Below are 25,712 nucleotides of genomic sequence, written 5' to 3'. Positions count from 1 at the left end.
ACACTCCCCCAGTCCCCCTCGAATATGTGTAACATTATAAAAACACTAATAAATAGCCACAGGTAACAACGTCCAGTAATTTAGAAGTGGAAGTTGTAGGATGCAGCAGGCACACACACCTATCATTCATCCATATTTTTTTTTTTTCCTAAAAGATACAAAAATGAATTTTCTTTCAAGTATTAAAAAAATAAGTTAATCGACATAAAAGGGTCAAAGTGACTGAGGGCCCAGGCAGGTCTTAAGCTTCGTTTCCAATGTGCAAAAACAAAATATAGAGGAAAAAATAAAAACACTGAAAAGTCTTAATGGTGGTTTCAGTCACTTACGGGCTTCTCCCTTTTAGGAGCTGAACAGCCAGGGAATGCTGCTTGGTAACACCCCTGCCCCAGCGCACACTCAACACTGTCCCACAGTCAGTTTTTCCAGTGTCAAAACAGTCGCAGTAAAAACAGAACGAAGAAGCCCATCAGCCTCTGAGCTGTGGCCAAGAAGATAAAGGCCAGCAGCAGCTGTCTCTCCAGTGTGTAGCAAAGCAGAAGGGCATTTTCCGTCTCTTCTTCTCCCCTTTTTCCCCAACAATAAAGCCTTAGGAGACTGTGATAGGGAGTGAGTCTTCTGATGCCCAAATCTCTTTACAAACCGTGAGGCAGAGAGTTCCATCACGCATAACTAGTAGTGTCTTCTCTGTCTCATTTCTTCATATCCATGCATAATGACCAACTGTAAGTTTCTTTGGTGGGGAGGAAGACTAAAACAAAGAAGGTGCTGCCCTGGGCTTCTGGAGCTCTCCTGGATAGCTGATTCCATCAAACAGGTTGCTACAAGCTGCTGTGGTTTTCCCAAGAGGGTTGTTACTTCCCTTCCTTTTATTAGGACTGTTGTAGTAAAAATGGGAAAGGAATGGACTGCCATAAATCCAGATTAGTTAAGGTACTTCTTCCCTTAACCTCCTTCCCCACACATGGATTATTCCTCTCCCTGCTACCAAACAAAAAATAAAATGCAGTCAATTGTACTGAACTTCAAGGAGACTCCACAGGCTCCACTCGTTATCTTCAACATGGCTTGCAGACATGTAAAACTTAAGCTTCTGGAGCCAACACACTTATCAAAAGGCTTCTGAGTGCTTCAAACCAAATCGCTGCATGCTGTCGGGCCCTTCGGAGATTTCCCCTTCAACATCTTCCTATCCATGTAATTCTGGCGAACTCAGGGTAAGCCAACTGGAGAACGCAAACCAGCAGAGGTAAATGTATTGAGCTCAGGACCAGTTCAAGCTAAATCCTTTGGAAAGCATGACTGCCTCCAGGTCCTTGTCTTCCTCTTTTTCTCGAAGCCGTTGCTCCTCAAGGAGAGCCACGAGAGAATCTCTCTGCTCTACTACTTCTAGCATCTCATTCAGGATCCTCTTCTCCTCTGAGAGCTCCTCATCTGTCTTTAGATGATCTACAGAGATGTCAAAAACTGTTAGCACACCCAAGACTAGAAATACGCACATACAAACTACGAGGTAGTATTTATTGCTCTCACCTTCCACTGCCATCCTCTCCCGGAGTTCCTGTTGTAATCGACTCTGCCTGTCTTCCAGTTCTAGCTCCCGTGCGCTGGAAGGAAAACACACCAGGAGTTCAAGTTCTGGATGTAATCAAATACTCTGTACAATTGCTCCATATCCGTTCTCAATTTCTTCCCCCCCTCTAGATATCTGCTATGCATTTTATCAATCTATTTTAGAACAACTTTAGAGATAACTGATGTATAGAACTAGATTTTTAAAGATTAAATCTAAAACTGTGTGAAACACTGGGAACAAACAAAGCTGCAATCACTGTAAAATCATACCTTACCTCAACGTTATCTGCTATTTGCCACTCTAAGAACAAATTACTTAACAACTCAGGTCATGCCAGGGCATTGCCATTTCAGATTCCAATGCAGACAACATCTTGGGGCTTTTCTGACAAAGGCACCAAAAGACACCAAGCTTACACACTGCTCAGGTCAGCTGCTGTACTCAGAAACTAATTCCTGTGAATTTGCACCACGGGGACTAAGAAAGCTCACGGATTTTTTACAGGAAAAAATCTGTCACATGAGCTCAAACGAGAAGCACTGGAGTCCCACTGCAGGCAGAGAAGAGGGGCCATATGACAAAGGTAACAGAATTAAGCAGTTTGGCTACACTTAGAAGCCATTCATCATTTCTTCATCACTCAGTAATGTGCTGTGTTTTATCCAAGAACAGCTTGGAAAGGACGCAGAACTGAACAAATATCCTTACTGCACACGTGCAAATAGTTCTTGTACTCTTCTGAAAGTCTGATCCCTATTTCAGCCAAGAATCAAACTGTATGACTGCTGATCTTCAGCACTGTAGGGAAAACGGTACTGGCAGATCTTCCACCGCTGTTTATAAAATATTCCCTCTTTTGAAGTTTGCACACTGACTTACAAGATCATCAGTTCAGACTCATAGCGAACCAAGGCATTCTTCTCTTGCACCAGCTTGAACCATTCTTGCATCAGCTTGGGATCATCCTTCTTTCCCATGCCTGCAAAGAAGAAACTTGGTAAGACTGTGTGGCAAAATGCCACACAATCCTTACAAGCCCAAATGGCAAAAACAACAATGGGGCAAAATGTGCAAAGAAAGCCGAGCAAGATGCTGCCAGAGCACTCCCAAGCCGGGTCCATTCAGTTTGCCTAGAGCACACAAAAGAGTGGAAGTCATCTCCAAAAGGATTCTCTTGTCTTTGGAGTCTGATTTTTATTATTATTTTTTGCTTTCTGATTTTCTTGTGATTGCTTGTTTCTTCCTCACATTTACTGCAGAAAGCCCACACTTCTGTATTTCACTTTTCCTTTCATTAGAAGAGCTTTATAGTTCCTAATGCCAGCTACTTAAGTGTGTGCTCATCAGAAAGAGATTCAGTTGCCACTCTACGTCTTATTTTCTTCAACTGCACATCCTCAATCATTTATTTTACTGACAGAAAGTAACATCTCATCTTTTTTCAATAGCTAAATGAGTGTTTTTGACTGCTCCTCCTAGCCACATGCATCTATCCACCCTGACGATCCCCTGTGCGCAGTAAGCACAGAAACTACTTCTGCTGTATCGCACATCAGCACCAGAAGGAAAGAGAGAACCCCCAGACACATTTGCTAATGTGAAAATGGAAGCAAAAAAATCTTGGGCCATGGTATTTCTTGGTTGGTATTTATTTTTTTAAACCAATTCATAAATTGATGCAGGAGAACACTGATCAATCTCACATCTGTCAGAAGTTACCTAGAATAAATTGCAGAATTCTGTTCCCAAAGCCTTTTGTAGATTTTTACCAAACACAAGAGCTTACCAGGAAAGCTCCTCCTGGCAGTCCCTTGTTTTGGGCCACTGAATTCACATTGAATTATCTGCAGATGAGTGCCTTGATTCTTACCCAACACCATCAAGAACCTTGGCAACTCACCTACCTGCACAGAAACGGAGGCAAGAGTAAGGTCTCAAAGTGAGCCCTACAGCACTTCCTGAGCCCTACAGCACTTCCTGACATGTATGGTTGGCATTCCAAAGTAACTAACAGCCCTAAGTTTGTTATCAAGGCTACATACTATCTACACCAAGAGCAAAACCTATTAACTAGTCATTTTGATTCCAAAAATAATCATGCAGCAAGTTTGCTATTTAAACTCTAGGAAAGACTACACGAATATCACGGTAGTGACTATTAATGGTCAGGTCTGTGACCTGACTTCAACCTTCTGATCTCAGAGAATTGCTGTGCTGGAGAGAAGTAAAAACAGACCTACAATTCCATTGAACTGCAACTTAGTCTGAGAACATCTGCCTTTGAAAAATTGACAGAGCAAACCCTTGGGAAATACCAGACCCAGCTGCACAACCCTAACAGCCTCCAGTTCTCTGGGCTTGGTATCAGTGTGTTGCTCATTTCCAAGCATTCCTTTCTGAGCATCTCTGCACAATATGCCCATATGGCGGCAGGAGAGGGAGACGGAACATGCAGATGTCCAGTGCAGTGGCGCATGAAAGCACTGGGAAGTCTCCCTGTCCCTTCCAATGTCAGGATGTACAGAAAACAAATGCCTCTAAGAAAAAGCCAAAAACACAGCACTACTGACCTATGGAATATATTAAGTATTTTTAAACAGCCAATGAGAAGAGGAAGAATGGTAGGATTGGAGAGAGAGCACTGACAACTGGTATGAGAGAGCACCATGGAAAGCAAAGTAAGTGGTTAGCAAAATTACACCATGAACACACAAACAGCACCCTTCCCCCATGCCTTGGCAATGGAAACTCTATGGCAAACTCCATTTGAGACAGTTAAAGAACTCACTCAGCAAGACAGATGAGGGAAAACTAGTCTAACTTAAGGTTTGCTTAATTTTAAACTTCACGGATGTTTTGCAAACCAGTCCTTTAAAAAGACACAGTATTCCTTTAATCCATGTAAATTAATTAAAAGGCAATTTAAGGAAGCAAATTTTCTTCCCTTACCCCACCTTCCAAACACCTCTCAGGAGGAATGGAGAAATCAAAGCCACCAAATGCAAACAGAAACTTTTGAGTGTGATGTTACTGCTCCCACCACCGCTCCACCATGCCCGCCACAGCACAGCTGGGTCTAACAAAAGGGATACTGTACCTTTAGTAACTTGTCATAGGCCCACAAAGCTGATTACCAGGTTGCTACTGAGAAGGATGGTTTGGGGAAACAATAAGAAAAGGCTGGGGACCCTGTGGTCACTAGCTGACTAGTGCTGCTGTGACAACCCAGCTGCGGTCAAGGAGAACAGGGAGCATGTGAGGTTACGTTACCTTCGTGGGCACAGCAAGGGCAGAAGGAGAGAGGTCTACGACGTGGTGTCCCGCCATTGGGCTCAACTTCAATAGGACCAAACGAGGAAGAGGAAGAGGCAGGAGAGGAAAAGGAAGTTGGAAGTGGAACGGAAGAGAGGAAAGGGATGAAATAAAAGACAAGCAAAGGACAAAAAGCGTAAGAGTGAGAAAGAAAGGAAACACAAGAAGAAAAGAAAAAATACAAGAAATGGAGGAACAGAAACAAGGGAACAGTCTACAGATGAATAATGTCTCTAGCAAGCACAGATAACAGATAAGAGGTAGGCCGAGTATCAGTGAACTCTTACTGAGCTATACAATTCCTAGACAAGAGGTTATTGCTGACTTTTTCCTAACATAAATTTCCAATCACATGGTCTTTAACTGAAAAGTTTGTGAACAAGATGTCAGGAGGAGCAGAAATAAATATTTAACTCCTGCTGATAAATCTCAAATTTCAAGCAGGGTTACAAAAAGTCTCGCCTGCATGCATAAGACTCCAGCTGTAAACAGCGAGCCCACCTTATGGCTTTATCAGACCATGCTCTTATCACCGTGGCAGCATCCACTGATGGAAAAAGTATCCTTTTAAATGGAAAATAATTCCTTCAGGTAGGGAACATCACAGGAAGAATCTGATTCATGTGGAACCCATCTGCCAGGATCTGCCGTGTCAAGCATGGTGAGTACATGTACTGGGTTGGGTGCTTAGAGGAGAATCAGCTTTTTGTGGATAAAAGAATGATTCATGTCAGTTTCTGTGGTGGGAGTGATCACCTAAGGGCATTGCATAGATAAAATGGTGAATTTAAAGCTGTCCCTTGACATTCTCATTTCACAAAGCTTACAAGTCCTGTTAACATCAGTGACTTACTGAATATTTTCCATCGTCACAGTCACTCAATGAAGGACAAACATTTCTCATCTCTACAATGGTTCAGCTGCTTCAACACTTACAATCTCCTCTTCAGCTGTACTTAACGTTGCAGAGATAAATAGTAGAAAATAACTGGTACCACTTTAGTAGTTACAGGACAACAAATGCACTAAGGAGGTGATGAGCCTGAAATATCAAAGCCAGCAAACTAAAACACTTCTCAATGAAGAACCTCATTTACAAATGGGAGGCATTCCTACTTGGGAAAAGGAAGCTCCAGAACAATAATATGGTAAGAGTAACTTGTAAAGTGGAGAAGCCAGCAGTTTGATACATACGGTTTGGAGACAGCTTTACATAACTTTAGACTAGCAGCAATCTGGGAGAGCTTTAGAAGGGACCATCACAGAACTAGAACAGCACATGGAGGACGCACTGGAGTGAGAGGAAGAGCACATCAGCTTCAAAGCCTGTGTCTGAGCAGCAAGGCTTTCTCAGACAGGAAGAAACCTCTGCACTGGGGGCAGGAAGGGGCAACACTAGGAGAGGTTCCACAGTTGGCCACATGACAGTTACAGATAAAGCACCATACCAACATAAGTTGACAGTACCAGAACTTTAATTCTAGTTATTCGGTCTTCCAGCTTCTTCACTTAAAATGAAAACTGAAAAATGCTAGGGCTGCTTTTCCTGTGATTTGCATTTCACAGATTTAGGTTACAAAAGCAAAAACAAGTCCCCAAAACAATGAAACATACTGGCTGTCCTCTGTGAGGAAGCTTCCATAGAAAGTAGAGCATGTAGTGCGTTATGCCCATTACATTTTTTGTTTCACATCCTACCTTCATCCTACCAACGTCACTCTTTCACCATATAAGCTCTTATACTCTAGTTGATGGCCTACCAGTTCTTTTTGGGATCAGGAAATGGATATTTAACTATGTGGAAGAATCCACTTCAATTTCTCAGGGTTTGAGATTTCATTCAGAATTTTAGGGGGTAGGGTGATATTGCTGACTTATGCACAGTTTCTGAATTTCTAACTATGGAGTTACAGATTTGGTGAGGAATTCCGAATTTGCCACATTTGATCTTAAAATAAATACCTGGTATTGAAAATGCCATTCAGCTCATTGCAACAATGGCCACAAACTATTAACTTTTGTCATCAGTAAGCAAAGTGTCACATCCTAGGAAGAGATACCACCTTTGGTCTGTAATGAAAAGCCATAGATCTTACACAGCAGAAGACAATAGTGCAGACACCTCTCCACATCATGTTTTCTTCCTTTGGCCTTAGTTGTCCTATTTTTTAACAGAAATATAATCCTCTCCACTCCTGTCTAAGAATAATGTGTCCTCGAATGGAGTTACAAAGTCTATACTATCTATACTGTTGCTACTGGAAATATTAATATTGCTCTTCATTAAGGTAATGAATATAACCTGCACTATTAAGATATTTTCCAATTATTCCCGTTGCAAATTACAGTTGCATTAGTGAACACAGGTGACACAATTGTTACAGTTGCTCTGGAAACAACTTCCATCAATCTATGATGATTAACAAGCCATGATGGTTAACAAGTCTTTGAAGTGCTCCCTATTTCCTGGAGGTCCTAAACAGCAAGGGCAGAATGAAGTGCAGCCTGAAACTTACCTCTTCTTGTTCTCTAAAGCTGTGAAAACTGCACCAATTATTAAGCCCTAGAATGTGGTATAATCCAAACTCGCAAGTGTTGCAAAACATATAATGTAGTGGAATTTTAAGCGTACTTTTACAATTTTCTCTAAGGTGACAATTATGAAAACTGCCTCCCCAAACCTGCTAACGTAAGTATCAGTGCAGGTGGTACAGATGCTGTAAGCAGACTGAAATGGGAACTTTCTGGTTTTGAGAGGAAAAATATTTTATTGTATTTCCTGAAAAGATGAAGATTTTTCAACAACAGTAACAAGTATTGAGGTGTGTTCCACGTCACATATTTCACTATCCTTTCAGATGAACTTTGTCAAGAAGAGGCCTCTTAAATGTTTCAGAAACAGAAAACTAGAAAAAAGAAGATCACCTGATGAATGGAAAAGGTTTTACTGATGTACATTGATACATGTGTAGGTAGCAAATGTATCATCAGATCACTCACATTCCTGCCAGCTAAACAGCACAAGTTCTCACTGTGAACACACTCCCAAGAAGAGCCCGAGCACCTCACTGAGTACTATAAAAAGTCCGCACTGTCTCATCTTCCTTGCCTTTCTCACTCGTCTCACTCAGTAAATCCTTGTATGTCTACTTACTTCCCTCAAAGCCATCAGTAAACCCACAGTAGACATCACAGCCTTCTCATTACTAATTAGCGAAATCACCAGCTCATGTGCTCATTAAATTAAAAACGTGATCATCACTGCAAGACAACTTTTCTGATCACAGAGTCACGGACAGATGGGAAAAAAACATCTTCTTTTCAAGCAAATTAAAAAACAACAATGAAAATAATGATTCTGTTCACATGTCCCCTACCACAAAAAAAAAAAAAAAAAAAGAAATACAGGCTAGGTCAGGCATCACAGGTCTTTATCCACAGCACTGTTAGCTATGTGCTGCCCCGCCAATGCCATTTGTTCCAGGCCTACTTCACTGTGAAACCTTCAAAGCAGAGATCAGCAGCCTCAAGCAACAGATGGCAAGCAGAGGAATTCAAAAGGGTGCACGGGAGGACAGCCACATCCCATCAATGATTTGACTGGAATTATCTTGCCTCTGCAAACAGCACTCCCCAGATCTTTCGGAGTTCATACAGCCATGACAAGAAAGACCTTGTTTGCCATAGCACACTTGAGAGACCGCAGACTTGGCTGTCATAGAATCACTAAGGTTGGAAAAGACCTCCAAGAACATCCAGTCCAACCATGAATTGATGGAAGTCAGGAGCTAACCCAAGAATAAATGCCAGAGCTCCTAAGCCTCTCCAAAACAAGGAAGAGAAATTTTATAGCAACCATGAAGACATTCCTTCCTTTTCACTCTGTGTTGTTCTTTGTTGCACAAGCTACACTGGACTCTGGTCTTCGTTTTATTTTCCTGTTGTTTAAACATCAGTACTTAAGAATGGTTTTCTCCTGTTCTGCTGTAGCTACACAATACTACTTCGTATTGGACTGTAGTAAAAATGGTCAATTGTGAAGAGGAAAGCAAATCAGAAAGTTTAGGGTGACAGATATTGTTATCCTTAAGGTACAGCTCCCCATTCCTTGTTTACAGAAATGCTACAATATGAGAGCTGCAACAATTTCCGAGCATTGGTGAGTCTCCACAACTCACAATTACTTCAGCGGATGTACCACAAACCAAATGGGATCACATTCTTCGCAAAATTTGCATCCAGAAGGCTTCAATTTCTGTATGGCTATCTGTGAACTAACCAGGGCAGTTCGGAAATCAGCATATGGCAACACTGGGTAGGAAACCCAGCTCTGAGGCTAATTTCCATTCTTACACACTGCTATGCTAGCACTTGGCCTTATGAGCCAAGAGCATGACACTTTATAAATTCTTATTCTACTAACAACTCCCATGTGCCACTTAACAGCAGATGAAGAACTCTAAATTTTATCTCAGTACTTATAACACAGATCAGTTAAACAGAGATCAGGCAAACTGTGGTAGTAACAGGAAATATATGCTTTCCCATCTTTCAGAAATTGTTCATGGTAAGAAACTGAAGTGCTGAGAAATAAAGCATTTAGTGAAATTGTTGTAAACGAGCATGAACACTGAAAGCCACCTCTTGCAGAGCAACAGCCACACAATTATAGGCATTATAAAATTGAAGGAAAGGATTCTGACAACTATCCCATAAGTACATCGCTCGAGGTGTCCGACAGCAGTTTACTAAAACCATGTCGATAAGAATGTGCTCTGAAATACAATCATTCTAAGAAAACAGGGCAAAACTCATGGACCACTGCATTGCCATGCAAACTGAATACTGTTTTTAACCAGCAGAAGAGAGCGGGGAAAAAAAACTGAGGTGGGGAAGCTAAAGAAACCTGGAAAAGTAATAGCTGGAGAAGAACGTGCAAATGACTGCATAGAAGTCTTCTGCATCCCACCAGACCTGAAGGCACTTCAAAATGCAACCAGAACTAGTGCAGTGTCTTTGTTTCTGTGTGCACCTGTGAGCGGTGTCCAGAAAGAAGCAGGTAAATGACAATTGTTTGCTTACAGTACCTAGCAAGTACTCTCATTACACCTAACAAGTTCTGCTTATCAGATGTCCTTTCCTGCAAAGAAAAGACGTTACAGTTTTGCTTCAGTCTCAAAAGCAGTTGCAGACTGAAAACGTAATGTTATCTTACAACTCCAAACCTCTTGAAGGAGTAGGACTGTTCCCACTTTTGTATATCAGACTCTGGTCCTGCAATTAGAATTAGATCTGCAGGTCTTTGAAGAATGCAGTGAGCCCAGTATTTTAAATAAGCTAATAAAAAGTGAATTCTGGGACACTGTACTTCAAACTATGAGGAATTTTCAAAAACACAATATCTCTTTTTTCCTGTTTATCCAATGTTCAGCAGAACCTTATCAAGAAAGAACAAATGTCTGAAATCAGCATTGTCAAACATACCAGCCTTCTTCCTGACTCCAACCAAGAGGAAAGCACGACTGGAGTGTGGGGCTGCACCCCCAGTGATTCCCTGCTGGGTGCAAGGAAAATGAAGTCGTCCATTTAAATATGGAGGGAACAACAAAGTTGTCTTCCAGAATCAGACAGGGAGCTAAACTGGGACAAAGAACTGGTGGGAAAGGAAGATCTGAGGCTGAGACTAATTGGGCAAGGAGACTAAGAACACTAACTGCTAAAGAAGAGGCAGAGAGGAGAGGGGAAAATAGGGAATTAGACTGATTCAAGAAGGTATCACCTAGGGTTATCCAGAGAAAGAATAATGGTAGAAAAGGGAGAACTCAAATATTTTGTGATGAAGTCATTGGTAGGGATTGAATCTGGTGGCCTGAGTCAGTGGGAACACAAGGGGTAGAAGGTCAGGAACAAGTAGTGGGGAAGAACAGGAGGTCTGAAGGGCAAACATTAGGATTCCTGTGTCAAAAAGATAGGGATTAAAATTAAATGCCTGAGAAGCAGAAACAAACTGAGAATGAAAATGGAAGTGGTGTAAGGAGCTTTGGATGGAAAACGATGGGATTAGGACAAAGATTGCCTGGAAAGTGAGTAAAATGGACAAAGTGTGTATCCACCAGAGTACTGTATCTTTCCTGGCTCAGAAGCCATGTTTTCAAGTCTCACCATTCCACAGCTGCCAGCAAACACCTGTGAAGTCCACTGACCATGTCCCATTTCCTCTCCATGAGGATCTACAGAGAAGACCTCCTAGTGTTGCTATCAGTTACTCCTTAAAGGTAAGTGGCAGATTTTTCAGCGGTGGATCTAAAGGTTATAAATCTGTTGATAATTCAACATAATACACAACCTTAATTTCAGTTGATTTAGCCACTTTTGTAACGTTCTTTTAACAAAGCTGCATATACACACATAGGAAAAACTACTCAGAATTGAAATGTGACCATCTGAAGCCTGAAATGAAACATCTGCTTTAGAGCAACAGTACACGTATTTTAGAACAGGAAGAAAGTGTAGAGCAATCTGAGTAGAGCAACATGGGTAGCCAGGGTAGCAAGCCGTAATCCGTAAACTGGAACTTGACCAGAAGATGAAGAGTTACCACACCTTGCAGAAGTTGTTGTTGTGTAGCCTGTAACCGCTAAATGAAACGTAACTCTTATTAATACAAAGAAAATCCAGATTAAAGTAATGTCCTAATCACTTGAAAATAATTACCAAGTTACAGATAACTCTGCAATGTATTTCTGCTTATTGTTCTTCTGACATCATGACTCAGAGCTATGCCCATGCCTCAGAGACACAAATTATCTGGAGAATAATTAACCCACAATGCTTACAGTGCTCAGCAGGACCACGCAGCCCCACGGGGTTTAACAGCACTCCACCCAGATGCAGCAGCCTGCACAGACACATTACTTTGAGAGCCAAGCTTTAAATCAGCTGCTGAATAGTGACAAGTATCAGCACAGCAATGTATCCCCTCTGGCAAAAGTGTTCTGGCAGCCCTCAAAGCAAATAAAAAGCAAATTAAAGAGGCAACAAAACTGAATTATAAAGCCACATACTCAGCAGGCTCTACTGGCTCAGTGCATTTAAAGGGATACTGCCCAATGCTTTTTTTTTATTTAAGTTTCTGTAGGGAAAGGTATTTTTGACATGAGCAGAATGATATGTTTTAAAGTGCCTTTTTTTCTTTTTAATATCAACATTGTCTCTGCTTGGAGTCCAAATGACTAAGTCGCCACATAAATAAAAGCAGTTTGTAATAGAAGCCCAAAAACAACTACTCTAGAGTGACAATTTCAGCTCAGAGAAATGGAAAAAGCAAAAGATACTAAACGTAAATTCACTTTTTTTATTATTTGAGATTTTCTGCAACACAGTAATTTTTAAGTGACAGTGTCCCTTTAAGTAAAGATTATTTTGCTTTTCTTAAAGCCACCATCAGTGCTTTTGATGGGACTGCTGTCTCTAATGAGGCATTGGGAGAAGGATGGGGAGGAGGGAAAGGTCTAGTGGAAGTAGCATTAGACAAGGAAAAGGATCTGTTAGGGATAATTCAGCATCAACCCTTTTACAGCTCCCATTTCATGTTCACGTGGGTCTGGGCATACCTAGGAAGAGGATTTCAAAGCTTCTCTGCAGAAGATACCTTGGGAAAGAACGCTGGTGGGACGGAGCAGTGCAAGAAGCTTCATAGTTTGTGGAGGACTATCTCACCAAAATTACCAGCGGGGCCCAACTGGGCAACAAATCAGGTCTAATAAGAATTTAAACAAGTCTTCCATTTTGAAACTTGATTCCAGTTGGCTATTCTTAAACAACAAGGCAATTTTGAGTAAATCCCAACAAAGAGCTGCAAGCAGGTATTTTGTGGGTTAGCCTTCCCTTGGAGGAGGAGAAAAAAATGAGAATTAAAAGCTTGGGCATGATTTCATCTGAAGGTGCAAATGCAGAAAACAATAAAACTAGAGGGAAGACCTCCAGGGATCTGTCCTAGGTCAGGTCTGGAGCACGTGGACCCTCCATCCTGCTGAGCTGGATGCAGTGCGGCCCCTCAACAAAAGCACAGTTTAATCAAGCAACTTCATATTCTGATGACAAATGAAATGAAAGACTCTCAGACGGCAAAGCAACCTAGCAGGGTTTGCCTTGTCTTGGATCCACTGACAGATTTGTTTACTTTGTGAGAATAGATTTACATTAACTAAATCAGTAAAGGGAATTTTAATTTTCAAGAGGGACAAACGTTAAACAAGCACCATTTACAAAGCAGAAATTATCTGCCTACTACAGGATTCAGGAAGTAGCATTAATTAAGGAAATGGAGAACCACAGTGCAGACTGATGACCACATTATAATGTAAGGTGAGGAAAAAAAGAGCTAAAAGTAACATTAATTAAAGAACCGAAGAATCACAGTACAGAGTGTCAATCACATTATAATCATCAAGCAAGGAAAAAAAGAGCTAAACTCTTGTATGTTTGTCACTTAAATGAGATACAAAAAATAAAATAATATCTCAAGCTTAGTAGCTGTGCAATGGTGCAATCGGAGGTGACTGGAAACAGTAGATTGCACCAAAACTGACTGCAACTCTACTTGTAGATTCTCTTTCTAGTCCTACAATAAGACAACCCAAGAAATAAGAAATCTGTTATCTACCACTGCTTCCAAAGTGCCTTGAGGATGCATTTCTTGTGAGCACATCAAAACACTCTTTGAAAAGAGCAAAAGAGCCTCAGAAGGAGAAAAGGGAGGCAAAGGCATAACTAATCCTTTAGAGTGCTGTAGCTGTTGGGAGTTGGTCAGATCTGCTGTTCCCTTTGTGTTAATATATTTTCCTGAAGATTAGGATGGACTTTGCAAAGGAGAAACAAAAGTCAGAATGGCCACTTCTAGCAGGGAAGGTGGCTGGAGTGAGAACTGTATATAAATTCCGAAATAATTATCAATATAGAAAATACAAGAAGGAGCTTTACACATGGCTTGTGGAGTATGCCAGGATTTCCTCTTCCTGAGCTGCAAAAGGGGTTCTGCCGTTCATGTGCAAGGACTGTTTCTTCTTGATTGTGAGCCAAGGATGGGAGAAGTAGGTGAAGGGAGGGGTGGGAAGGAGTGTCAGCAGGGTTAGTGTCAGCGAGAGGTTCAGCTATACATACCACCCAGATGCAAGTCGATGAGGTCACTGTAATAAGACTCTCCCCAATAGTCTATAACAAGGAATCGGTGAAGACAGAGTTATTGAGTCAGATACCCACCCTAGCCCCACACAATCAAAGCAATCTATGAGAAAAAAAGACATACAGGCAGACAGAAACAAAAAAGACAGAACAACAAGAAACATGCATCTATGTACGTTTGCACATATATATAATACATATAAAATTACGTCTTTGTTTATATACATATATGTACACACGCACATATATGTATCACAAAAATATATTGGGAAGATGAGGAGAAAATTCCCAGCAGGCAGGCATGGATATCCATGGAGAAAAATCAAGAAGTTTACACAGACACTTCACTCTCTCAGTCTGCACCAGCACTTGACGCTGATGTCTTCCCAGTTCCTGCTGGGAAAAGCAGAGCTATTCTTGTTGTTTTCCTAACTGTTTAGGTCAGCTGCAAGAAAGGTACAAGGATTGACTTCTTGGAGGTGAGTGTGTGGAGGATGTGTAGAGAACACGAGTGAAAGGCACTGAGTGCTGACACAAATGGCAAACGCAGAAGTGTGGCAAAAAGGGTTTTACTGCTAATGCAGTACCTATGTGAGAGAAGAACATAAGAGGGTGTGAAACAGAGACAAGCCTGTCCACAGCTGATAGAGTCTAGCACTGTATAATTATTCTTTGGGGAAGAGACATGGGAGAACTGAGAGCACTGTTTCTCACTGCATATGATTCACTTGATGTCAAGAGGTTGCTCTTAAATTTTTCAATATCAAACTGTCAGTACAAGACATCTTAAAAATGACTATCAAAGTTTGTGCTAAAGGAGAACAAGGGAGAAGAAGAAAAAGGTTCAAGAAATTTTCAAGTTTACATATTTTTCAAGGTAATAATTGAAAAGTCTTAATAATGTCCAGACAGGCGAATGCACTATAACACAAAGCAGTGTTACTTCAATAGTGAGCCCATCCCAGCTGTCTCCTGGGATGCTGAAGAAAAATGGGATAATTTTTTCCTGACATTATCATACTTCACCTTGGCAGTGAAATACCATGATTCAAAAGAAAATTAAAAAGGGAAGAAAAAAATACAAATGACAAAAGCGTGGCCCATCTTGTATACCACAAACTTGCCACCTTAAATAGAACTTCCATTTCAGATCATTCATTCTTGCTACAAAAGCCACTGCCAAAGGGTGAGATCTTCAAAGACATTAGGAGAGAACAATTAAGGCAATTGAGTAATCATATGTGTGAGACTATTTTCTGAATCAGAAACAAAATGTTAGGCTGAGCATTCACAGCTTTTCAAAGAAAGGAGGCCAGCTGCACATTCCCTGAGGCTGAGCCAAATTAAAAAAGAAGAAAAGAACTTATAGAGAAAGGTGCAATTACTTCGTCAAAATTAAAGTTGACAGTGACCTGCTAGCATCATCATACAGAATATTTCAGCCTGGCAACAATCAGATAAGGACTGTCACTTCTGGAAATAGTACTGAACTGTTTGCTCTATTGCTAGGATCTAAACTGTAAACACACAGGACACTGCTGTGACTATTCTGCTTGGTATAAACCACCTACTAAGGCCAAAACAAAACGGATGGAAAATAAAAGCAAAATTATTCTAAGCAAACAAATCCTTACCCAGACTATCTTTTTTTGTTCTCACCAGTCTAATGAAAGAAACACTCCTATAAAGGTGGGAAAAGGTCAAGAGGTCAGAGACATGAACAATTAAGTTTATGAAAGACCTCTACACAAAGAAAAATTGAAAGATGACTAACAGAGAACATGCTGAAAGATGATAAGAGACTTGGAAAGTAACTCAGATGGTCTTGTCTGTCTCTTTCTACAAAAGAAAAAGAATCACTACGAAATACAAAACTGTTTATTCAATCAGGATTTTCAAATATCTAGGACTAGGAAACTACTACTAACACTTCCAAAACTTCCTGTTTAAATGTTTAGTCAGTGAGTGATTTGTTCTCTCTCTACAGGGAAGGAAGCTGAATAACTGACTCATTACAGAGCCCTTATCATTTCCAAGTTAACACTGGTGGCCCTCTAGAGGACAGCAATTACTTCGGCCCCATCTTGCAATCCTTCTCCTTTTATGAGGATGGAGTATGTGCATAGGGGGCATACTTCCCACCCTACCCTTTCTCCCACTTGTACAAGTGTATTAAAAGGATTATTTTTTCCCAAATGTTGACAACATTGACCTTCCTCTTTTGTTTAGCTTCTGTTTACACAATTTCATTAAGAAAAACTTATCAGAAATAGGAGTATGGCACCACACCTTCACACGTCAGCACTGCTCAATGCAGTGGTCACAGTTAGGTCAGTACCCACGCAATGCAGTTAAGAAGTAAATTATTCTGTCCTCTTGAATAATTAATGGTATTGGAGGCAGAAATTAAATGCACTCACAGGATGTGATGTCACATACTTTAAACAATGAAAAGAATTTCTGCTATTTTATTGCAAATTTATGTAAATATTGAAATATGTAAGCAAAAGTGGTAAAGGATGGAGTTTATTTTTAATTTTCAGTTAAAAAAGGCTATGCTTTATACATATACATATATATATATATATAATTACTTTTTTCCCCATCAAAATGTGTTTCTTGTTAATCCCTGGATGTAACTGGAGAATTGGAGCTTGTGAATTCTTTAAGATGGAGTTAAGCCTCCGTAATCAAGAGTAAAGCACACCTTACAGGCTTCCTGAAGAAAAGAGGTTCATTTCACAAAGAATGACCTACAATTTCATAATTTCGCTAGGAAATCCACAAATACAGAAGCTCGTCAAAGACTGCTTCCATTTTGGGAGAGCTGAGAGTAAGGTATTAATGCAAAGGTTTAAGTCTGCAGCCTTCCATACAAAATACCAACTCTTATTCTTGGTCTGAACGTTTTTTTTCTTTGGCATTTTGAAGGATGTTCTCTCAGCTGCTAAGATTTCCAGCTTGTGCTGATATATCTCACATGAATGCCATTTAGCAGCTGACTATTCAAGACAGACTTCCAGACGTAGGAAGAAAAAGAGGAATTAGAAATAAGAAGAGGTGTTAGTAAGCACAGTAACTGGCAAGCCAGCAAATAGAGTGGGACTACAGGGAAATACACTGCATAAGGAAGGTGGCACTACCACAGAGAAAGAGTTTATACACAGGGTACTTCTTGAAAACACACGTTAAAAACCCAGTCGGATCACAATACCACTCCAGTCATCAAGACTGTTTTCCACACTTGTAGAACTTACTTGCTTTGGTAACTATTCAGACCTGCTGCTTTAGCATGCCTTCATGGAGCAGCAAACACAACTAAACTTGTTGAAGTAATTGGAAAGGAATCTCAACAAACTTTTCTTCCGGTGAACCTTCACTGCTTAATCTTATACCATCTTCATAGGCATAGTGGTCACTCTTAAGTCCAAGCAACAAGCCAAATCATTCTTCCAATCTGTTCCACTGTTACCATTACTGATTTCTGGTCTTTGTAATCAGGTACATAATCCTGGGCATAATCCTATCAGATACAGTCACACTGCATTTGCCTGCTGGATATTTGACTCCATGCAATTAAAGGACTCTTTTTTTTTCTTCCAGATCATTACACTACTATTAGCATTACCTCAACCAAGTACTCCTCCACTCATGTTTTGCCAGATCAGGTGAAACTCATTTAGTTTAATTATAAACACAGATCACATTCATTTAACAGCTTGACAAGGATACCTTTCATGTTTGCATTTCTGCTCTGCACAGCTTTGTCTGAAGCAACCAGTGTGCTGGGCTGTGCAGTGAGGAAGATGTTCTGTGATGGTCCCTTGTAAGGACACTACCGTAATAATCCAACACAATAGAGAAAGCACACACAAATTCACAGTTATTTTCTTCATGTACAAAAGGGGTTCTTTTTCTGTGAAAGCTGTGAATTGCAGCTGGGAACCCCCCAAAATTTTCTAGCTGTAAAATCCAATAATATGTAAAAAACAGTCAGACATCCATTATTAATAATTGGAGGATTACTTCCTGAGTTTCTGGCAAAGACAAGCAAACTAAGTCTCTGCCATTAGAAAGATCCAAGGATTAGAGGAAATACAAGAACAAGGCCTCAGAAAGAGAAGAAAAGGGGGAATGGATTCATATTGGACTCTAATTCTAGGCTACAAAGGTCCAAACGCCTCTAAAATCCAAGCACCAATGGACTACTGTACAAGCATTTGATAAAAAAAAAAACATTAAAAAGCAAACCAAGCTCTGCTGGATACCTGCTTCTCCTCGAAGGGCCTTCTCCACAGCAACCCCTCTCTCCTCTAGCTGTCTCTGCTTCTCTTCCACTTGTTCAAGCTGCCGCTGGATGATCTGTTGAGAAAAGAAATGAGCTTATCAATAGCAATTCTCCTGTTCTGTATGTAGCACATATCCAGCACCAATTTGACTTCAGTCAAATTAGCTATTTAAAAACTATAAGTATTTGCATCCAACAACACAATGGCTTGAAAGCTAGCATCACAGTCCCCTCCAGTGAGACCTCTGTGTGACAGACAGTGAGACCTCAGTGACACCCCCACCTCTGCATCCTAGCATCTCATTTTACAGACACCTGGATATTCACTTATTTGTTACAACTGAAATCCCCCTCCTAAATGCTAAGTGAAAGGTGTTGCCATTCAGTCAGCTGATCCCCTTCCTCGACAAAACCCATGCAATTTCCTTTAAACAAAACCCATCTCCTATAAACAGTGTCAGCAGATTCTCTTGTAGTTAAAGTTTAGTTGTTAACACTTCACCCACCAGCATAATCTAGGAAAGCAGTCACTGACTACAGCTCTTTCATTCAGTGAATAGTACTACATTCATCTCCAGGTAGGAAGGTGTCATGCTCTCATGCTCTTGTCATTTTTCTTGCTGTTAGACTACCTTGACAGGTTACAACAATTTCTTCCCATGTCTGAAAGATTGCACCAAATTTGACGGACAAAGTAGGAGCAGAGGCAACCATGTAGAACTAGAGGGAATTCTGGCTCTGGAGCTTCTTCTGACACACCCAGTGGAATGTCAGGATCATGGTGCCTTTGGATAGGATTTCCTGCCATAACAAGAAGACTGTGAGACACTACCTGAGCTCTATGTAACCTCTTGAGCTCTTCTTGCTTGGCTTGTCTGCGGGCAGCCTTCTGTACTCGTCGGGTCAGCTTAGCATTCAGTTCCTCTTCTGTGTAGGCTCTCTGGAGGAGAGGAAGGAAAAACAGCAGACTTTATTTCCATGCCCGGAGCTAAAGGGGAGGGAAAATGATTTTCTTTTCCAAAACCGCAGAAGGGAGGTGTTCTGTTTTTCTCATAGCTGTGTCAAAAGTCAAGCTTCTGTAGGCAAAGGTGTTCACAGTGCAGTGAGCAACAATTTCAGGGTCAAATCAGGAGTGAAAAAGCACATAAGCCAATTGCAAAGCTGTGATTTTATATGATGTCCCATTTCAGTCTTCCGTTGCTATGTGGAACCTCTCCACAATGATCAAATCCATTTTTAACCTATTTCTCAACAGATTTAACCAAATGGACTTAATCAAGTCAGTGAGTACCTTATAAGGGGGTCACCTTGATTTCATTTTAGAAGATAAAGACATGTCTACATGAACAGTTACAGCAGAATAAACTAAGAGGTTAATATAGACAAGTGTAGTTACATTGGTATTCTGCTCTCTTCATAGAAACCGTTTTATTCTGGATATAAATTATCCGTATTTGGGAATTATACTGATATAACTGGTAATGATTACCTGTGTGAATTTGTGCAATTTCTCTCTAAATCAAGAAGGCAAAAAGATATTTGAAAGCAGAATGGTGTTCTGGTGTGAGAGGGTAAATCCCATCTCAAGAACAATGCCACAAAACTGTCTGGTATAAAACAGAGCAACCAACACCTTAACTAAAACTAGAATATTATAGCACCAGAAGTAATTCAAAATGAGAAAGGCTACATTTATAGAAAGATACTCCTCCTTTTCTCCCAAGTGAACTGTTTTTAAAAATATCTAAACCTAAATTTTTGATTGTAACTGAAATGAAGTTCAGTATCTTTTCAGGTATACTAGTTGGTTTGTTGTAATCTAGGTTTGTTTCCTCTCATCACCTTTAGAGAGTCAAAGGAACTTAACAATTGCATTAAATGAACTACATGGAAGAAATGTCTTCCTACATACATGTATGTAGCCTTTATGAGACAGCTGTTCACAGATGTCTTACACTTCTGGAAATATCTTCCACATCGATAGTTCAGTTTAAGGACAAAACATTAATACAGGCATGAAATTTCCTTTATCTAGTTATTGTACTGCTGTGCTGATCACACTATCTGTGTTTTATTGTTCTCAGTGAGCAGAGGTTTATATGGTTGGACCATAGCTCTACTAAAAACTCCTCAGATTGGTGATCAGCAAGCACCATTATTAAAGCTCCAAGAAGTCAATACTTTGCTGGAAAGTTAGAGACAGCATGACTTTCCTATCCTACTTAATGCTGTTGTGACTGTCAATAAGGCCAATAATGACTTCAGAAAGCAGCAACATTTCTAAAACAGAAATGCAACTTGTATCTTGATTTTAGCTTGACAAAGAATTTCACTGAGATTTCAGTGAACCCAAAGATTTCGAACAATGATTTTGAAAGAAGGAGTGACAATCCACTTCTATGTTCTTACGTATGTAAGAAAATAATACACATATATATTTAACTCCCTACCAACCCCATTTGTTCTGAAGCTCAAAGATCATCCGCATTACTCTGTACCGTGGTGCACTGCTGGGCACTGATAGTTGCATGCATTCTAACACAGACAATTTGGATCTCAGTGCATTGTTGGTAGACAACCTCTACACAGATTTTGCTGCCCATGTCTGCTAACATCTCACGCATGCACAATCAATGTTGTGATGTTAGTGTACATGTGATGGGTAGCTACATATTCAATGGGTTAATACAGGGATATACATGCAACAGTGGCCAACTACTGGGAATGGAGACACTACCTTTGACGAATATGATCTCTTGAATGCCAAGGCGTGTGGTACATAAATCGACTTTAAAAGGGGAATGGTAAAGGAAAAAAATAAAAAACATACAAAATGAAGTAAAATCAGTTCAACATTGAAAACAGATGCATAGTAAAAAAATAAAGCTGTTTTTAAATGCAACACAGAATTGTGCAAATGCTGAACACGGCCCAGTCTGATTAAGCACAACGAAACCGTTGTGCACAAAATCAAGTTTCTATCAGTCTCCTGAAGACAATTAGCTTTGGCAGCCTCTTTCAAGATACAATCAACCTGGAAATACTTTTTTTCTAGAGAATTCTTTGGCCTTTATCCACCTATGGATTTAATATCCACTTGTGCAGTAAGTATACATACACATACAAAATTTTGGTTTACAATATGGAATAATATCTTGTTTGCTGGGGCATATTTGGTCTGAGCTTGCTAAGCCAATCACATATTACTGTGTCACACAACTCTCCATTTATACACTGTTTAACAACGTTTCATGAAGGTTGTGTCTATTTCATGGTTTAAAATAATTTCTACTCTATCAAAATAATCATTTGCATTTAAATAATGACATAATCTTCCTCGCTGCTTTGTGACTGGAAAAACACAAGATAGGCTCAGAATGAGTTACCTGTCATCTCCCTGTTTAAAAAGAGAACCTCCAGAGAACCTGAGGAGCTAAAATTAGGAGGAAAAAAAAAAGATGTGATGGAGAGGAGAGGAGAGGAGAGGAGAGGAGAGGAGAGGAGAGGAGAGGAGAGGAGAGGAGAGGAGAGGAGAGGAGAGGAGAGGAGAGGAGAGGAGAGGAGAGGAGAGGAGAGGAGAGGAGAGGAGAGGAGAGGAGAGGAGAGGAGAGGAGAGGAGAGGAGAGGAGAGGAGAGGAGAGGAGAGGAGAGGAGAGGAGAGGAGAGGAGAGGAGAGGAGAGGAGAGGAGAGGAGAGGAGAGGAGAGGAGAGGAGAGGAGAGGAGAGGAGAGGAGAGGAGAGGAGAGGAGAATCATAGCCTTTCCCCTCCCAAGAATATTCTAGGTTAAAGTGTACCTGAAAATAAGGCAAGTAAACCACCTAGAGTCTAAGAGGGGGAAATCTGTCTTGTGTCATGAAGTACAGAGGGCATTATGCCATTCTGGGCAGTCAGCATTTTGCATTTTCACATTTAATTAAGTAAAAAAAAACACAAATGAAAAGCCATAGAACAACTTTAAGCACATAAGCAAACATCAGTAAAAAGCAAACTACCTGTGAGTAAAACACGTCTGATCACAACACCACAACTGTAGAGGAACAGTGACAAACACACACAAGGACACACCCATACACAAGGAACCCACAGGGTATTCACAGTAGGAATTCTTTACAAGATGCTTCTCTTGAAAGACATTACACTGAACAACACGGAAGAAATTTCCTGCTGATCACAGAGAACAGGCTACACAGAGCAAGCCATCTAGGAAGCAAGCTCACTACAATTACTGGAAAAGCAGCAGAAGTAAAATTTCAGTTTAGAGAAGGGGTTCACATAAAAGTTATGTGCCATATAGGAAGTAAACTTCTACCCATAGTAAGTAGCTTGTAATTTAAAACACACAACATTCCCACCCCAAATCAGTACAAACCCAGTTTCGTCAGTCCCAAAGTTCAGTTACATTTCTTTTGACAGCAACACGTTCCATGTTTGCATCTATGTTTCACATCCTTGGACAGGATGCAATAAAATTAGGTGAGTGGAGTTCTCTGATTTGTTTCCTCTAAACAAATCCATTCTCAAAAACTATTCCTTTAGAAAACGGGCAGATGCTGAGCCAAAGAAATTCTTAATATAAGCTCAGCAACAGCAAACAGGAGAAAATGAGATGTTACCAAGGTATCTTTGGCAAAACTGGTGAGATATTTTGAGTATTAGGATTCCAGCCACTGTCACCTATCCCCACAAAGCTCAGTGACCATATCTTTTTCTGCTAATGTCATTTTAAATGAAAGTAGCTCAACATAGAAAAGACAAACATACAAAAAAAATAAAAAACCAACAACCATGGGTCATCAATGCATACTCAAGTCTGAAAATAGGCAGCAATCTTATTTAAGGCCTGCTTCCTCCCAAAGGAGCACACAAGGTAGAACAGTAACTCCGTAACTCTTATCTGAACCCCTTTATTGCATATCTGTCCTCTGCTAACCACAGGTACCTCGTTCTTCTGCATCTCTTGGAAAATGCAGAATTTCTCATGAAACACCTTGAGGGCATGCAAGAAGGAATGAAAGGGGAAGAGAAAAAAGGAATAAAATAAAAAGAAAATAATCTTCCTCTCAGAAGAGATCTACATCAACTAGGACGAGAAACTGAAAGAGAGGTAAGTAAATGCAAAGAAATTCTTACTTTTCATCAAATCCTTCTACCAGCCTTATACATACACAGAAATACAGGACTAGATCAAAGGTTTGAGACAGGAGGTACAGACCACTGTGTCTGGCACACTACCCTCTGAGATAATCTCTTCCTGAGTTATTTAATATATGGACCAGGCTCCATTGAGAAAGGACAGGAAGAATTCATTTTTTGTTCTGTAGTACCAGGAGGGCCAATGGAATCTCTACTTATTCTTTATACCTTACAAAGTCTGTCCTGCAGAGCTTAGAAGCCAATAACAATGAAAGAAGCAGAGCATATCCTTACATTTTCCACCAGCAGTAGAACAGTGCCATCCAAAACTGAAATAAGTAACTTACAAGCATCTAACTTTGGCACTTGGTTCTCACCACTTTTTTTAAACACTGCAAATAAACGAAAAGTATTTTTCTTTCTGGGATTTACAAAGGTGCACTGGTATCTAGTCCATTTTATTCAATAACTTCATTAAAGTACCACTTAAAGTGAAACTATTTTAGGTGTTGATATGTCTTACACCATTGTACTACTGCATTAGCTTGGGGAAGTTTGCTCAGGAACAAGAAGTTTCTCAGAAGAAGCACAGTTCACACCAGACTACACTGGAATGAAAATACCATGCTAAGGCTAATCACTATATACTGGGATTTCAAAATCATTATGTATTTTGTCTTTACATTTGTTTTCTTTATAACAGACGCAAAGAAATACTCAGCAACTACCAAGAAGTCCTCAAACAAAACAAGGTCAAAGTAGGAGTGACAACTGATGGCTCATCTCTCCAAGAATAAGAAGGTACTAACACTCTTTGCCTAGGAAAAATATGTAGACCTGCACGAGTCACAGACTGCAAACTACAGCTTACCTTTCAGTTGACAATCTGTCTTGAATGTGCTCTTGAGGCATAAAAAAGTATACTGCTGCCTGCAGTTTGCTTGGAATTCTACCTCATCAATCTATCAAAAAGGCTGGTGAAACAAATTGCTGCAGTCGGACTCTTATAACAGGTGAGGACAACCTTTTTGCATAAGAGTTAGTGAAATTTGCTCTTCTGACATTAAACTGTTGTTTTCTGTAGAGTATTGGCATGATCATTACCGGGACAAGATTCACTATTCAGACTGTGATATTCAGCTGTAAAACAACCTAAGTGAGATAACAGACGCTTCATATTATAACAGTAAGAAGTAGCTTGTAATTGTGAAGTAAGTGAAACAAATCATTGGTCAGCTTCCAGGAAAGCCTGTTCCACAGAAGAAACAGTAACAATGACAAAAAGCATTACCCAAGCTCCTGCCATGGGTCTGAGTCTCTGATCTGTATGATACAAGATCTGCCTACCTCTCGCTTGGATTTCTGGGAGGAGCGTTCCAGGACATCATCACTGGAGAGGTCAGAGTCCTCTGAGAAACTCAGGTGTCGACGGAGCTGCAAATCTGAGAAGATAGGAATAAGAAGGGGGAGTTAGAAAAATAGTAGCTACAAGAGTGCATTTCCCTCTGTAAGCACTTCAGATCTCAGTTGGCAAGCTGCTTCAATTTCAAAATTATAGTTGTTTATGCCAGTCTTAGCTGTGCTGCCTCGGATTACATAGTCAGCACAGAAGCACTGTTCCACAAAATGATAGTCACTGGTTAGAAGCTTAAATCTGGGTGTGTATCACTTTCTGTGAACAATACTAGAAGTCACGGTCATGATTCTTCCTTTCTGCTGCTTCAATTCTCTAATGCAACATACAGCAATTGGTGACAGCAGCAAGCACTATTCTGGCTTTTAGAACAAGGCCAAAGAAATGTAACATGTTTGCTTTTGATCATGTTTATGGCTAATGTACCATATCACAACTTGCTATTAAACATCCCTGTCTGTACCTAATGGCATATGAGAGATTTACACGAGGCTGCAGAATCTGCAAGCTTAGGTGAGCAAACAGTTGTCAGATCACAGAGAACACATCAGTGACTGCATCTCTGCAGTCTTCTGTATCCACAGAACCAGGTTGAAAGAAACAGAACACCCATGGAAAAGATGAGGATCAGATATAAAACAAAGATCTAACATCACAAACACCTGACTCCAGTAAATAGTGCTTCTGTCTCAAATCAGCATAAGGCAGAACCTGGATGTGCCTTGTACATATTAAGAGTGAAGCTTCTATTTAAGGATCCTTTTAATTCCGTAAATATGCAGACACAGAATTCCAGTTGCTGCTT

General features: G+C 40.3%; 1 protein-coding gene across 4 annotated transcripts in view; it reads right to left on the bottom strand.

Annotated features, from left to right (window-relative positions):
• Positions 1-1,264: 1,264 nt before the first annotated feature.
• MICAL3 (microtubule associated monooxygenase, calponin and LIM domain containing 3) overlaps positions 1,265-25,712 on the bottom strand; it is a gene marked incomplete at both ends in the record, with an annotated part of 99,530 nt that continues 75,082 nt past the window's right edge. For 2 of the 4 annotated variants that reach the window (XM_079537601.1, XM_079537602.1), the window contains 9 exons: positions 1,265-1,449; positions 1,534-1,607; positions 2,456-2,555; positions 4,847-4,912; positions 14,051-14,101; positions 18,340-18,433; positions 19,192-19,299; positions 21,097-21,147; positions 24,841-24,935. In XM_079537601.1, coding sequence (XP_079393727.1) covers positions 1,265-1,449; positions 1,534-1,607; positions 2,456-2,555; positions 4,847-4,912; positions 14,051-14,101; positions 18,340-18,433; positions 19,192-19,299; positions 21,097-21,147; positions 24,841-24,935 — 824 coding nt within the window. The remainder of the gene's footprint in view (positions 1,450-1,533; positions 1,608-2,455; positions 2,556-4,846; positions 4,913-14,050; positions 14,102-18,339; positions 18,434-19,191; positions 19,300-21,096; positions 21,148-24,840; positions 24,936-25,712) is intronic. The other 2 variants (XM_079537603.1, XM_079537604.1) reach the window with 2 other exon arrangements.

This window comes from Tetrao urogallus, assembly GCF_951394365.1.
Source record: "Tetrao urogallus genome assembly, chromosome: 1".
Taxonomy (NCBI): domain Eukaryota; kingdom Metazoa; phylum Chordata; class Aves; order Galliformes; family Phasianidae; genus Tetrao; species Tetrao urogallus.
Note: the sequence above shows the minus strand (reverse complement) of the source record. Positions and strands in the feature narration are given on the sequence as shown.